The sequence below is a fragment of the Trametes versicolor genome, assembly GCF_000271585.1.
Source record: "Trametes versicolor FP-101664 SS1 unplaced genomic scaffold TRAVEscaffold_8, whole genome shotgun sequence".
Taxonomy (NCBI): Eukaryota; Fungi; Basidiomycota; class Agaricomycetes; order Polyporales; family Polyporaceae; genus Trametes; species Trametes versicolor.
This window is the reverse complement of record NW_007360328.1, coordinates 111-12,813: the sequence shown is the minus strand read 5'-3', so window position 1 is coordinate 12,813 and position 12,703 is coordinate 111. Positions and strand designations below refer to the sequence as shown.

Below are 12,703 nucleotides of genomic sequence, written 5' to 3'. Positions count from 1 at the left end.
GCATGGGATGCAAATGATGGCTGGCCGAGGGTCGACAGCGCGTAGCATGCGCCGTCGGGGACAGGGGTTGAGTATGAGCCCATAGGAGGGCTCGACTTCGCAGGTGTGCCGTTTCCCAGATATAACTTGAGGTAGCATGCCAGAAGGGCATTCCGGGCAGCAGAACGGCACGAGAGCTCTAAGAGGCCGTTGAAGAACCCAGTGGGCTGACGAGGACGAAGGCCGGGGGTCGACGAAGTGGATGAATTAGACGGCGAAGAGCACATGAAGTACCCCCACGTAGACCACAAGGGACACACTAAGTCGGCCGACGCAGCCTGCTCTGGGCTGTGCGTCGGCGGCTACGAATATATCGAGGTGGACGGTGTGGCATGGAGACGATGCGATGAACGACGTAGTCGCGCGCGAGAGCCGGACATACCGGGCAGAAGAGTGACATCTGATGTTGTAGCCGCGGGCGTGGGGTATATTGCGTCAGGACGAGCACGTCCGAGGTCGCTGGAGTGTTCGTACGGGAAAGCGACGGCGTGAGCGGTCTGCCGAGGACTTGAGCAGACGGACATCTCATCGGCCGTATGCGCGAGAGGAGCTAGAACGAGGGGCGTACTCGGGGATATGCTCCTGCGCTGATACGTGCGGTGTGTGAGTGAAGGGACGTATTAGAGACCACGCACCTCGCGCGACGATCGCATCCACTCCCGACACGCGCCAGAGGGGCCGGGATGGGAGGTGCGGCCGATAGGAAACGTCGGTGCTGTATATCGGCGCATACTGTATGTACAAATTCCATCCGTCCACGCTCCGAGTTCACTGCTTGCTCGCCTCGACGAAGCGGCGCTCGGCCTCCTTGAAGTTGATGACATTCCAGATCGCCGTGAGGTACTGTTCACGGTGTCAGCGCGGCCCAAATCCGACGCGCAGAGGCACTCACGTCGGCCTTGAGGTTGTGGTACTGCAGGTAGAAGGTGTGCTCCCATATGCCGATGTCGATGCCGATGATGGGGACGTGCGTGAGGAGCGGGTCCTGGTTCGCGGTGGTGACGACCCCGAGCTTCTTGGTGTCGGGCTGTAGCCGAGCCAGCCCCGGATAGCGGCGGTAACGGTGTTCACCTTCTTGAACGCTGCGCCCTGTGATCAGCCTCGCGCAGAACCCGGATGCGCGCGCTACACACCGGCGACGCTGCCAAAGTCTGCCACAAGCGCGTCCTTGAGCGGGCCCGGCGCGAGCTCACCCCCGCCCGCGCTCTGCGGGGCGCGGTTCTTCCGAAAGAGGGAGGGGTGACCGGTGAACACTGGTGTTCGCATGAGCAGGTCGCGGAGCTCGCTATATGCACGTCGCCGAGGGAGGCAGTCGACGTACGGCCGATGTAGGGGCAATACGAGAGGACCGGAGGGACAGACATGGGAATATACGAAACAGAACATGAAATATACGAAACACCGAGCGGATGGAGACGCGGAGAGGTAGACACAGAGGGCAGCCTAGAGGGCGGGCTCGGGACCAGGCAACACCCTCGGCAGATCTGCGCTGATGGAGCTTTCGTAGACGGGGTGGGTACGAGCACGGAGATGGCCATGGCCGACGTGTTCACGCCGTGGAGCTGGACATACGTGTCAGAAAGGCAGGGTTGGATGTTGTAGCCGCAGGAATCGGAGTCGTACAAAGAGACGACAACGGCGACGGCCAAGGCTGTTGGAGAGAGTTCATGAGGGAAAGCGACGGGAGCAGGAGAAGAGCACATCGGCCGTGTTGGAGAGAGGGTCAGCGTCGCAGGCGATATTCTGTGAGATGATCAAGACGTCAGCTGTTTTCGTGCTGATCGTGCATTGTCGTCGCCGTCTGCTGTCTCTGTGTTGCGCGAACCCGCGTTCTGCTCCTGTAGATTTCATGTATTGTCTAGTTGTCAATAGTCCTGTATCTGTATATTCATAGATGGGTGTTCTCGTACCGCAGTGTGCTCATCGCAGGAGGGCGACACGCGTCCTGCTATCGATGCTTCGACGTCCCTTGACCGTCCTACAGGGAATTCCGAGTGATCTTGTATACCGAGGTAGAGTGTGAGATGCGGGGCCCTGCACGACGATCGTGTCCCTGACATGCGTGTACTGACCTGGATGGAGTGTGGAGAGGAGATATATACGAAGCAGCACGTGGATACGAGCACGATGAATGAGACGGACCTTTACGCCATATTGCGACCGGCGGTAGATGATCACGTAGTATGCACGTACCCACCCATAGTAGTCGAGAGAGAAGAGACATTTGCGATATCGTATAAGCTGCATGGACGTCATTGGCGATCCATGGCCGACTAGTCCTTGGGCAATATCGTGGTCCGGGAGAGTTGCTACGGAATACGAGTGGTTGGGGGAGATTGATAAGGCATACGTGCATAGTGTCCATATGCGCTTCCAGGAAGTAAACCCGCACAGAGTAGCACAGGAAGACATGATCCGGGGTGGTACAGATCAGTGGGTGAGAGCGGTAGGAGGGGACTCGGGACGGTCGATCAAGTACCGGCGAGTGCGTAGCTGATGAGAGCGTTTGAGTAGGATTGTGGAGTAGGACGTGTTGTTCGATCTCACAAGGATGAACTTGCGGTGGACGAGTTCGAGCAAGGCGAGCAAGATACGAGCGGAAAGGGCATGGCACGAGGAACGATTTGCGCTGGGGAGTCGGCAAGTTCAGTAAACGAGGGCGGGGCACGCGCAGGAGCGAGTGCGGTGTCGATACACGAGAAGGCCCAAGGTTGTTGGAGAGAGTTCGTACGGGAAAGCGACGGGATGAGCGGTCTGCCGAGGACTTGCGCTGGCGAACCACCCATCGGCCGTATTCGAGAGAGGATCGGCGTCGCTCGTCCGCGCTGCACCAACAACGCTCGAGGTACTCTGTGAAGTGAGAGAGGTTAGCGCAAGCTCGGGCATAGCATCACGACCAACGCTGCCAGTAGCGGGCTAACCTGCAGCTGGAGAGAGAGCGGAGGAGCAGACGTCGAAGCGGGCGAACGCGGTCGAAGGCGCACGTGGCGAGCTCGATGACGTCATCTGGCCATATATCTCGACGCGCCCGTCCTCCTCTCTCCTACCTGAGCACACACGATGACTGCCCTCTCTGCCATTGCCCGCGCTGCCCGCCCCGCCACCCGCGCCGTCCCCCGCCCGTCCCTCTCCCTCGCCGCCGCCCGGGGCCTGCACTCGCTGCCCCAGCTCGACTACGCCTATGACGTCCGTCCCCCTCCCGCCCTCCCGCGCCTCCCTGCTAACGCGCCGTCCCCCCGCAGGCGCTCGAGCCGCACATCTCGGCCCAGATCATGGAGCTCCACCACAGCAAGCACCACCAGGCCTACGTGAACGGCCTCAACGCCGCAGAGCAGTCCTATGCCCAGGCGCCCTCGCCCAAGGACCAGATCAGGCTCCAGCCTGCGCTCAAGTTCAACGGCGGGGGGCATATCAACCACTCGCTGTTCTGGAAGAACCTCGCGCCGCAGAGCGCCGGCGGGGGTGAGCTCGCGCCGGGCCCGCTCAAGGACGTGCTCGTGGCGGACTTTGGCAGCGTCGACGCGTTCAAGAAAAAGGTGAACGCTGTCACCGCCGCCATCCAGGGCTCCGGCTGGGGCTGGCTCGGCTACAGCCCCGACACCAAGAAGCTCGAGGTCGTCACCACCGCCAACCAGGACCCGCTCCTCACGCACGTCCCCATCATCGGCATCGACATCTGGGAGCACGCCTTCTACCTGCAGTACCACAACCTCAAGGCCGACGTGAGTGCCTCTGCGCGTCGGATTTGGGCCGCGCTGACACCGTGAACAGTACCTCACGGCGATCTGGAATGTCATCAACTTCAAGGAGGCCGAGCGCCGCTTCGTCGAAGCGAGCAAGCAGTGAACGAGGAGCGCGGACGGATGGAATTTGTACATATAGTATGTGTCTATACAGCAGCTGCGTCGTCCCTCGCGTCATCCCCACTCCTTCGGCGCAAGTATCAGGAGCGAACATCGCCGTCGCGCGCGGCCCCGGTGCGTGGTCCAATACCCTACTCCACTAACGCGACACATCCTCCAGCTAAGGCACACGCCAACGCACCCCTCCCGTTCCAGCCGGCACTCGTCCCCCCTCGCGCCCCGCGGAACCCCACCCGTTCGCACCCACCCCGCTCATGCTCTACGTACAGACACGCGACTACGCGCTGCGGGACCAGCACGCACACGACCGCGCCCCGACGAGCGCAGCCTGGGGTCCCGGATTCGCGGAGTCGGGCTGCGAGCTGCGTGTGGACGGGCGGGTCTGCGGCTTTCCTGAGCCGGGTGCGATGGGTGGCGGGGCGGGGCGGGCGTGTCCCGCGTTGGTTGCCGCCTGAGCGCGGAAGGGGTGGACGAGCGGATATGCGGCCGTGTGGGGGCTGGTCGGGGGTCGGGCGCGCTGAGGTGACGGGTGCGGATGGCGTCTTCGGTGTGATTGCGCCGGGACGGGGTGTTCATAGGTGAGTGGTACGGGGCGGGTGCGGATAGGGGAGACGGCGCGCCTGAGATCGGAGAAGGCAGCTCGAGCTGCTGGGGAAGGTGCGTAAGCTCGCGCGTGTACATCTGCAGAGGGCGCCCTCATGGAGTCGGCGTAGTGGAGGGCCGCCGTGTTCGTCGGGCTTGTACGGGGTCCTGTGGACGATCGGATTGCTTGTGCCCGAACGAGTCTTCGGACCCGGAGCATCCCGTCCTCGCCGCTTCGCCTCGCCCTCGGCCTGCAAACACCTAGATCACGGCGGCATTGCGCTCGTGCGGGCGAGGGGGAGACAGCCCAGGGGAGGGGCCCGCGCTCAGGGCTGCGTCGGGCTTTGGGACCGGTGCGGCGCTGGGCGTGAGGTGTGTGCGGAAGGACGGAGGGTGTGAGGTGCGCCCGGTGGCGGTCTGGCGATCTGAATGCGGAGGCGGAGGGTGTTGGGATGGGGAGAGCGGTGTGCCCGGCGGTGTGGGGGATTTTGGGGGTGTGCGGCTGGGCGGATGAGTGGCCTAGGAAGGGTTGTAAGTGTTTTCTTTGGGAGTGTCGAGGCTCGTGTCGTCGCTGACCTGCGTGTTGCAGAGCACGATGGTGAGCCGTTCGAGTACGCGGAATTCTGCATGCCAGTGGCGAGTTGGTTTGAGCAATCCACGGTCGACCGCACTCGAGTTGCCGACGGCCGGCGCCACGCAATGATCTACGCAGATGTGAGGTCCCGACGACCCCACCGCCGGAGCCTTCAGGCCTCCCCTGTCGCCTCTCCATCCTCGTTCCTGGCAGATATTTGACTGAGATCGAGCTGCACACCTGCCCGTGCGCATCGTAGTCTGGCAGCCCGCCGTACGCGCGCGGATCGACTCGCCCGTCCGTCCTGTGACCGATCGCGAGCTCTTTCTGCGCGGGGGACGCGTGGGCGGAGCACGAGTCCATGAGATGCGCCGGTGGGAGATGGGCGAGGTGCGGGTGCAGGACGGAGACACTGCAGGCGGCAAAAACACAACACGAACTTGGGGGAATCAAGAAGGTCCGCCGACGCGTCGACATCTCGCTCTGACGAGCACAGCCCGAAGGTGGACGTTGGACCCGCGCGCTGCGTCGTTTGGCGGCTTTTGCTTCCTCGCGGCTGAGGAGTGAACGTGCGGGTCCGAACCACGACGTGCGGCGCGCACAGCCTCGCCGACTCGTGTCCATGGACGTCGACGGGAGCCGTGCAGGGAGGGTGTCTAGGGGAAGAACATTTACGAAGCATTCAGCCTGACGACGAACTGTCCGGAGCCAGCATGTGAGCGTGGCCTCGCAGAATTCCTCACTGGGGAGCCAATGTCGTATGTGTTTTCGACGATTTCTAGATTCGACGCTGAAACTGAACAGTCTGTTTGAACGCACAGTAGTGAGCACCTCACCCACAATAGACGCGACATGCTACCAGCGGAATGGGGCGAGCGAAGCCGTCGTCTAGGGCTTCTCCTTCCTCGCGAGCTGTTCGTGAACGTGGGGTTCCGAGGCACGACGCGCACCTAGCCCCGCGGACCCGGGCCCATGGACGCCGCGCAGGATAGGTGTCGAGGACAAGGGCGATTGATGAGCGTTCTGCTCGACAACGCTCTGCCCGGAGAAGCTAACATGTGGACGCTGTCTCGCGGGGTTCCTTGCTTCTGGAGACAGATGTTGTACGTGTTTCTCTCAATGTCCAGAATCGTGACTGAACTACGTGAATGTTAGCCAGCCGCTCACGCACGAGGAATGCGACATCCTATCCGGGACGCCATACTCTCTAAAGGCGCGAGCTCCCCGCCGACTCTACCGCGCGAACCTTTCGTCCTTGGCCTTGCGATCTCACCATCACCATTCCGCCCGAGCTCCTCAGGTTCCTCCGACTCGCTCCGATTAAAGACAAGCTCGAGTGCAAGCTGAGCACCTACCTAGCGGCCGTCTGCGCGCTACAGGCCAGTCTCACGCGTGGATATTGACCTGATTACGCCCATCCATTCCCCGGGCCCGGGCGAGCCTCTTCTGCGTGGAGGATCCGCCCCGCACGCAGGGCCGAGTAAACTATGGGAGAGAGGTGCTAGCGCGCGACTCAAGGATACTGAACGGGCGGCGTACCTGCAGCAGCGGGCGAACGACGAGCACTAGGCGAGAGAAAGAACTCGGCGACCAGAGGACGCGACCGTGTGGGCGTACGTACTGCGTACGTGCGTACGCGGTATGCCTAACATCGCGTGGCCCGAGAGGTTTTGACGTTCTTGTTTTGAGTACGAACTACCGTTGGGCGTGCGCCGGCCGCTCCTTGCACCGTTGTGTTGCTGTGATATCCGTGGCATAAACATACGAATTTCGCGAGACGAGGATGGTGCATAACTTACCCGTTGCACGCTACGTTTATATATAGCTGTCGCGCGTCTTGGAGGACCGGACGCGTGCTCAGAATCGCAAGACTTCTTTCTTCTTGTGGTGGTGTGCGAACGGGTGAGGTCATCAGTGTGTCGCCTCGGATGCTGTTTGGCCCTAACCTCAGCACCGCCATCTGCCTCCGCTCGCCGACGAGGAAGGTCGAGGACGAGGTACGAGCGATAATTGAAGGTGAGTGTTCCTGGCCGCGGACTCGGAATGGGCGGGGACGCGGCGGGGCGGGGTCGCCGTTCGCCGTTCGGGGGCCTCGGGCGCTCTACAGCAGCTCGCCCGATCTGAGCAGCCCGTCCTCCTCATCCGTCCCCCCATCGCCCCCCGTTTTCGCCTTTCTCGCTTCGCTCTCGTCTCGCTCAGCTCGTCTCTGCGCTCCTCACTTACGCGTCCCCCACAGTCGCGCAGGAGCACACAACTGGACGCATCCGTGCACGCACCTCGAGTAGCCGACGTCCCCGCCACCTCCGAGTTTTCTGCGGTCTCTCGTCCCCATCTCTCCTCGCTCCGCGCTCGGTCCATACTCGAGACAGCGGCACTTTCCCACTCCATCCAGGCCGCCTCTCTGCACGACGTCCCCGCGCTCGCACCTCTCTCTCCTCCACTATCTCCTCGACGACCGCTCTCTGGCACTCGTACTCGGGATCTCACTGCGATGCCTCTCCGGAGTATATCAAAACGATGGCCGGACTACTACTCACAAGGTGCGCTCGAATTGACGTCCGCGCAGGACGTGCAGCGCTTCGCGCGCTTTCTCGATCGGTACGAAGACGATGGGGATGGGCGCCAAAGCGCAGAGGACGATGAGGAGGACACGGACGATAGCGAGGACGAAGAGGCGTACCGCAGCGCTGAGTCGACGCCTGGAACCCCCGCCCGTTCGTCGTCTCCAGATTCAATACGAGACTGCACGCCTTCGCCATCCGCCGGCCCATCGCGCTCCCATCTGCGCAATCTCACCCTTGCTATCCCGCCCTCCGAGCTCACCGAATCATTCCCCACACAAGCCCTCGCGCAAATTCTGTCATCCGCGCACGAATCAATAACCTCTCTCCGTCTCGCGCACGCCGAATCTCTGCTCGCGCGCGACATCTCCCTCTTGCGCGCAATCGCGCACGCGTCCTCAAGCCTAACGCATCTCACGGCGTCGGAACTTGGCCCTCGCGCCTGCGAACTCCTGCGAAATATAGAGTGCCGACTAGTCGAGGTCGAGCTCACCTTCGACGACGCTTGGGTCGCGGCCGTCTGCGGCGCCACTCCTGCGGGCTCAGATCCACATCCAACCGGAGCGCACCAATACGCGTACGTCCCAGCGCTGCCCAACGGCAAATCGACCGGACTACCTACACCCGCGCCTACACCAGCAACGACACCAGCCGCGACCGCCACCTCTCATGTACGTACATCCCTACCGCTCCCCGATCCTCTTCCCCTCCTCGCGCACTCTATGGAGACGTTGCGCGTACTGCACGCGTCAAATGCTGTGTTCGTCGCGGTCACGGATACTCTGCGCTACCCCGCGGTGCGCGAACTCCGCTTACGCCTCGTCGGCGTCCCGATCGTGACCGCGCTCGTGCACGCGTTCCCCGGCGTGCAAAAGCTGTACGTCTACACCCCATACGACGGATGCGCGTGGTCCGGCGCGGCGCCATTACCCGGGATCGACGCGACGCGCGAGGCGAACCGGACGTCTCAAATGTACAGCTCGTTCTCGCCGATGCTGCGCGTGTGCGGGTTCGCGCCTGGGCTCTATGCAATGGGCCTCACCTGTCCGGTCGAGCACCTCGAGGTTGGGAACGTCGCGCCGCGGTTATGGGTTGGCGCGGGCACTGCGCCGGGCACGAAGGAGCGGAAACCGACGGGCTTCGGCGCGATGATCGACATCAGCGGCGGGGTGGGCGTGAACGAGGCGGAGATGGTGCGGCGCATCGTCGCGGATACGAGGCCGCCGACGGTGGGCTTCACGCTCGGGCGCGGGTGGTGGGCGCCAAAGGCGTATGCGGCGCTGAGCGCGAGCAGGAAGGGGAGGCGGGACCCGGAGAACGAGACGGAGGCGTTGAGGGCGATGTTTGATCCGGGCGAGGAGGGGAGCGCGAGTGGGTGGGCGGGCGTGAGGGCGCTTGTGGTGCGCGTCGAGGAGGCGGGCACTTGGCCCGCGGTCACGGTGCGTCCGTTTTCTGTGTCGGTGGGGATGTGGATGCTGAGTAGTGCGCGTGCAGAGGGACCTCGGCGCGATGCTGACGCCGCTAGCGGACTCGCTCACGACGTTTGTCCTTCGCTGGGACAGGACGTCCGTCCCGTTCGACCGCGTCCCGCCCGACGAAGACGAGCCCCAGCAGACCACAAGCGGTCCGGCGTGGCTGCGCACGGAGGCGCTCGCGCGGCAGCTCGCGGATGATCTGCCCGCGCTGCGGTACGTGTGCGCGGAGGTCGTGCGCGACGCGCCCGCGCTAGTCTCGCGTACGCCGTCCGGCGGGGGGACCCCACGCGCCCCACGCTCGATATGGTCTGCGGACTCGGCTGAGGCGGTCTCGGGCGCGCTTAGCTTGAAGGGCAAGTCGCCGCTCGGGTCCCCGGCGCTGGCGGCGAACTTGAAGGCGTCGTTCGCGGCGGGTCCCCCAAGGATAGCGGTCGAGCGCCGGTTTTGGAGGATTGAGCGGCCTGTGGGCGGGGAGGAGGGGAAGCCGGGGTGGTTGTGCCTCGATGCGTTGGATAAGGAGATGGGCGCACGGGTGTTGCGGGAGGAGGGGCTGGGGTTCGAGGATCGCGTGCGGTATTAGCGGTGAGTCTCGTCTGTGTGTCAAGGTGGGCAGGCTGATTGTGTGCTGTGTTCGTAGCGCGTCCATGTCGACGTCGTACGCCGCGGGATGGGAATTGCGCCGCGTTCGTGGGCGCGGCGTCGGAGGGGGGCTGTTGCACTGTGCTCGGGCCATACACCTGCTCGGACCTGCGCTTCACGGACGCTCGGCTTGGTCGGGACTGCTTTTCTTTCGCTATGTTGGTATACACGCACACAACACTTTCTTGAGTTCTGCTTTGTTTTCGAGCCTGCTTCACGTCGAGTACTAGGGCATCTAATAGGGTAATGCGGTCCGAATTTGTAGCAAGTGCGGTGGTGTGGTAGTACTGTAGCGTGTTTGTGCAGGTACTGTAGGTTGTAAAGTACTGATATGCTCTTAGCTCTGCTGTGCATGAAACCGACCATTGCGGCTTACAACCGTCTCAGTCATCTCGCCTGGAAGTCCGCCTTGCGTCCGTGCACTTCGCAGTACGAGCACATCAGGAAAACCCGGGCTCGCACTCACTGCGTGAGGCCCATTTCTAGTACCAGGGCAACGAGTATTCACGAGGCAAGCCTGTAGTGGAGGCAGGAGGTACCGAAGACGACGTCTCGCGCGGTAGGTAGTATGATCCAGAGATGTTGCGGACTAGGGTACCGTGAAAAAGTCGCCGGGCTTTCTAACCAACAGTTAATAACCAATGGCCCCGGCGTCCATTTTCTAACCAGGGTTATTAACGGTTTTTAACAGTGCGGTTAATAACCCGTCTAAAGTGTTAGAAAGCATTTGTAACAGGCGTTATTAATGAGCAAATACAATACTGGTGCCGTAGCGCGAGGCTGACAACGCTAAAAGTCCCAGACCTCGTCGTCATCCTCATCGATGTCCGACTCACTGTCATCTGCACGAGAGCCGCCCTTTCCGCCGCCCTCACCGCCGCCGTTGATCTCACTGTCAGAGTCAGACTCTTCATCCTCACGCCGCTCGCAAAGCAACGTGCGCAGCGTCGCAGAGGACAAATTCATCTGCGGATCCGTCTTGAAGTAGTCGTCTTGAAGCTCCACTTGTTCGGACGGCTTTCCGGAGTCGTCGGCGGGCCATTCCGCGAAAAATTCATCAGTAAAGTGTAACCTGTTCTGTGACCTCTGTAGCTCCTTAGTCGGGCGACCAGACCTTGCCAGATGTTATCAGAGACTTGGTATACTATACATACGTTATTTCAATAACCGCGCCTATTAGGCCACGGGCATTGCAATAACGCGCGTGTATGGGGTTTTAGCGCCCAAAATCGCCCAAAAAAGAGTTTTTAGGCGCCAATGACACAGCCACCCGCCCGACGCGCCGCGCGCGCGGCACGTGCAATAGCAATGACGGCGCCGTTACTACAGTCTTACCCACAGACCGCGCGCACAGCTTGAAGTAGTATTACAAAGAGTGTCTTTACATGTCCACCCCGTAAAACGGGAAAGATATCACCTTTAGTCACTGTGGATGAAAAAACCAAAATAAGAGATACTTGTAGGATTCGAATGTTACAACGGTCCGGGCGTCTCGGACATGGACTTTGATCGCACCTCACCTATGCTTCACCTACGCCTCATGTTACTGATGTGGATGGACTACACGCGGATACGGTACAGCTACGGTATGGACACCATGAGGCAGCGCCTCATTGTTACGGTCCCATAGGTAGCAGGCTTGCCTCCCCTAGTACGCACCGTTTTGGCATGGCTTCTATGTATATTAGGACCCCTGGAGAGCTGAGGATGGTCCTCAGCTCGACCTGGTTATCTATCACCTTCACCCCTGAACTCGAGTCTCATCTCTTGCCTGCTAGGCCCTTGCACCTGAACGTTACCACGACCCTCGAAGGTGTCGTCTTAACATAAGGTTGAGCTCGCCTACTCGACAGTCGATCTGCCTAGATCCAGACAATCTAGCCTAAACCATCGAACGACTCTGAGCCGCTACCTCTGACCAACGGTAGCGCAGAAGAACCCGACAACGGAACCCCTCCCAGCTCAAGGACCAAAGTGGTCCTTCAACCCAGATACCGGACTAGTCTATTACGACAATAGACTCATTGTCCCGAAGAACCCTGACAGCTGGGATTACGCGTCAGACATCCAAAAGGAAGCTACCCTTGGAGACCTATCTCTATAAAACCCCCTTTTGAGCTCAGAAGGGCGAATGCGGATGGATGCGGATTGAATGCGGGGGCCATAGTTCAGGAACCGTTAGGAATTCCACCCCGCATTCGCACGTTTCCGAGTAGCCCTGCTTCTTGGCTACGCAATGGTGGTGGTATCGCACTGGTGGCTGCACTGGTCGGTGAGAACCGGGCCCGCATTCAATGGATGCGGGTGTAACCAAACTTTCTAGGGTGAATGCGGGCTCATATCTCAATGGAAACCCTGGATGCGGGATCATATTATGGTATATTCCTGTAGCCCTGATTGAGGGCTATCAGAATCTGGTGCGATTGTGGCTGTGCACCTACTTCAACATCTTGCCCCCTCTGCCCCCTTGCCTGCAGCCTAGCCAATACTTATAGTACTCCTGGGTATGTATCAGGTATGCATCACCAGTATATGACCTCACAACGACCCTGCTTACAAGCTATGACCACGACGTCAACAAAGTCCAAGTGCAAGTCTCAGTCTGGTGCTGTTGGCGTGGATGCAGGGCCATATCTCAGCAAGGACCCTGGATGCGGGCACATATTTTGGGACATTCTTGTAGCCCTATCTCTATAAAACCTGCCACTGAGCTCAGTGGCACGAATGCGGATGGATGCGGATTGAATGCGGAGGCCATAGTTAGGGAACCGTCGAGAATTCCACCCCGCATTCGCACGTTTCTGAGTAGCCCTGCTTCTTGGCTACACGATGGTGGTGGTATCGCACTGGTGGCTGCGCTGGTCGGCGAGAACCGGGCCCGCATTCAACGGATGCGGGTGTAACCAAAATTTCTAGGGTGAATGCGGGCTCATATCTCCATGAAAACCCTGGATGCGGGGTCATATTATG

General features: G+C 60.8%; 4 protein-coding genes across 4 annotated transcripts; 2 read left to right on the top strand and 2 right to left on the bottom strand.

The window, feature by feature from the left end:
* Window positions 1–807: 807 nt before the first annotated feature.
* Window positions 808–1,403, bottom strand: TRAVEDRAFT_49097 (uncharacterized protein; the record flags this gene model as incomplete). The annotated part of the gene is made up of 4 exons (XM_008041954.1): window positions 808–882; window positions 932–1,128; window positions 1,173–1,292; window positions 1,361–1,403. 4 exons carry the CDS (start codon window positions 1,401–1,403, stop codon window positions 808–810), a joined length of 435 nt encoding a protein of 144 aa, XP_008040145.1.
* Window positions 1,404–3,099: 1,696 nt separating this feature from the next.
* On the top strand, window positions 3,100–5,317 carry TRAVEDRAFT_21491 (uncharacterized protein; the record flags this gene model as incomplete). The annotated part of the gene is made up of 8 exons (XM_008041809.1): window positions 3,100–3,225; window positions 3,282–3,761; window positions 3,811–3,881; window positions 3,922–4,016; window positions 4,098–4,282; window positions 4,481–4,559; window positions 4,781–4,856; window positions 5,197–5,317. The coding sequence occupies 8 exons, from the start codon at window positions 3,100–3,102 to the stop codon at window positions 5,315–5,317; spliced, it is 1,233 nt and encodes a 410-aa protein (XP_008040000.1).
* Window positions 5,318–7,549: 2,232 nt separating this feature from the next.
* On the top strand, window positions 7,550–9,674 carry TRAVEDRAFT_38325 (uncharacterized protein; the record flags this gene model as incomplete). The annotated part of the gene is made up of 2 exons (XM_008041930.1): window positions 7,550–9,058; window positions 9,114–9,674. 2 exons carry the CDS (start codon window positions 7,550–7,552, stop codon window positions 9,672–9,674), a joined length of 2,070 nt encoding a protein of 689 aa, XP_008040121.1.
* Window positions 9,675–10,522: 848 nt separating this feature from the next.
* Window positions 10,523–11,403, bottom strand: TRAVEDRAFT_49094 (uncharacterized protein; the record flags this gene model as incomplete). The annotated part of the gene is made up of 2 exons (XM_008041953.1): window positions 10,523–10,847; window positions 11,393–11,403. 2 exons carry the CDS (start codon window positions 11,401–11,403, stop codon window positions 10,523–10,525), a joined length of 336 nt encoding a protein of 111 aa, XP_008040144.1.
* Between the last annotated feature and the right edge of the window lie 1,300 nt (window positions 11,404–12,703).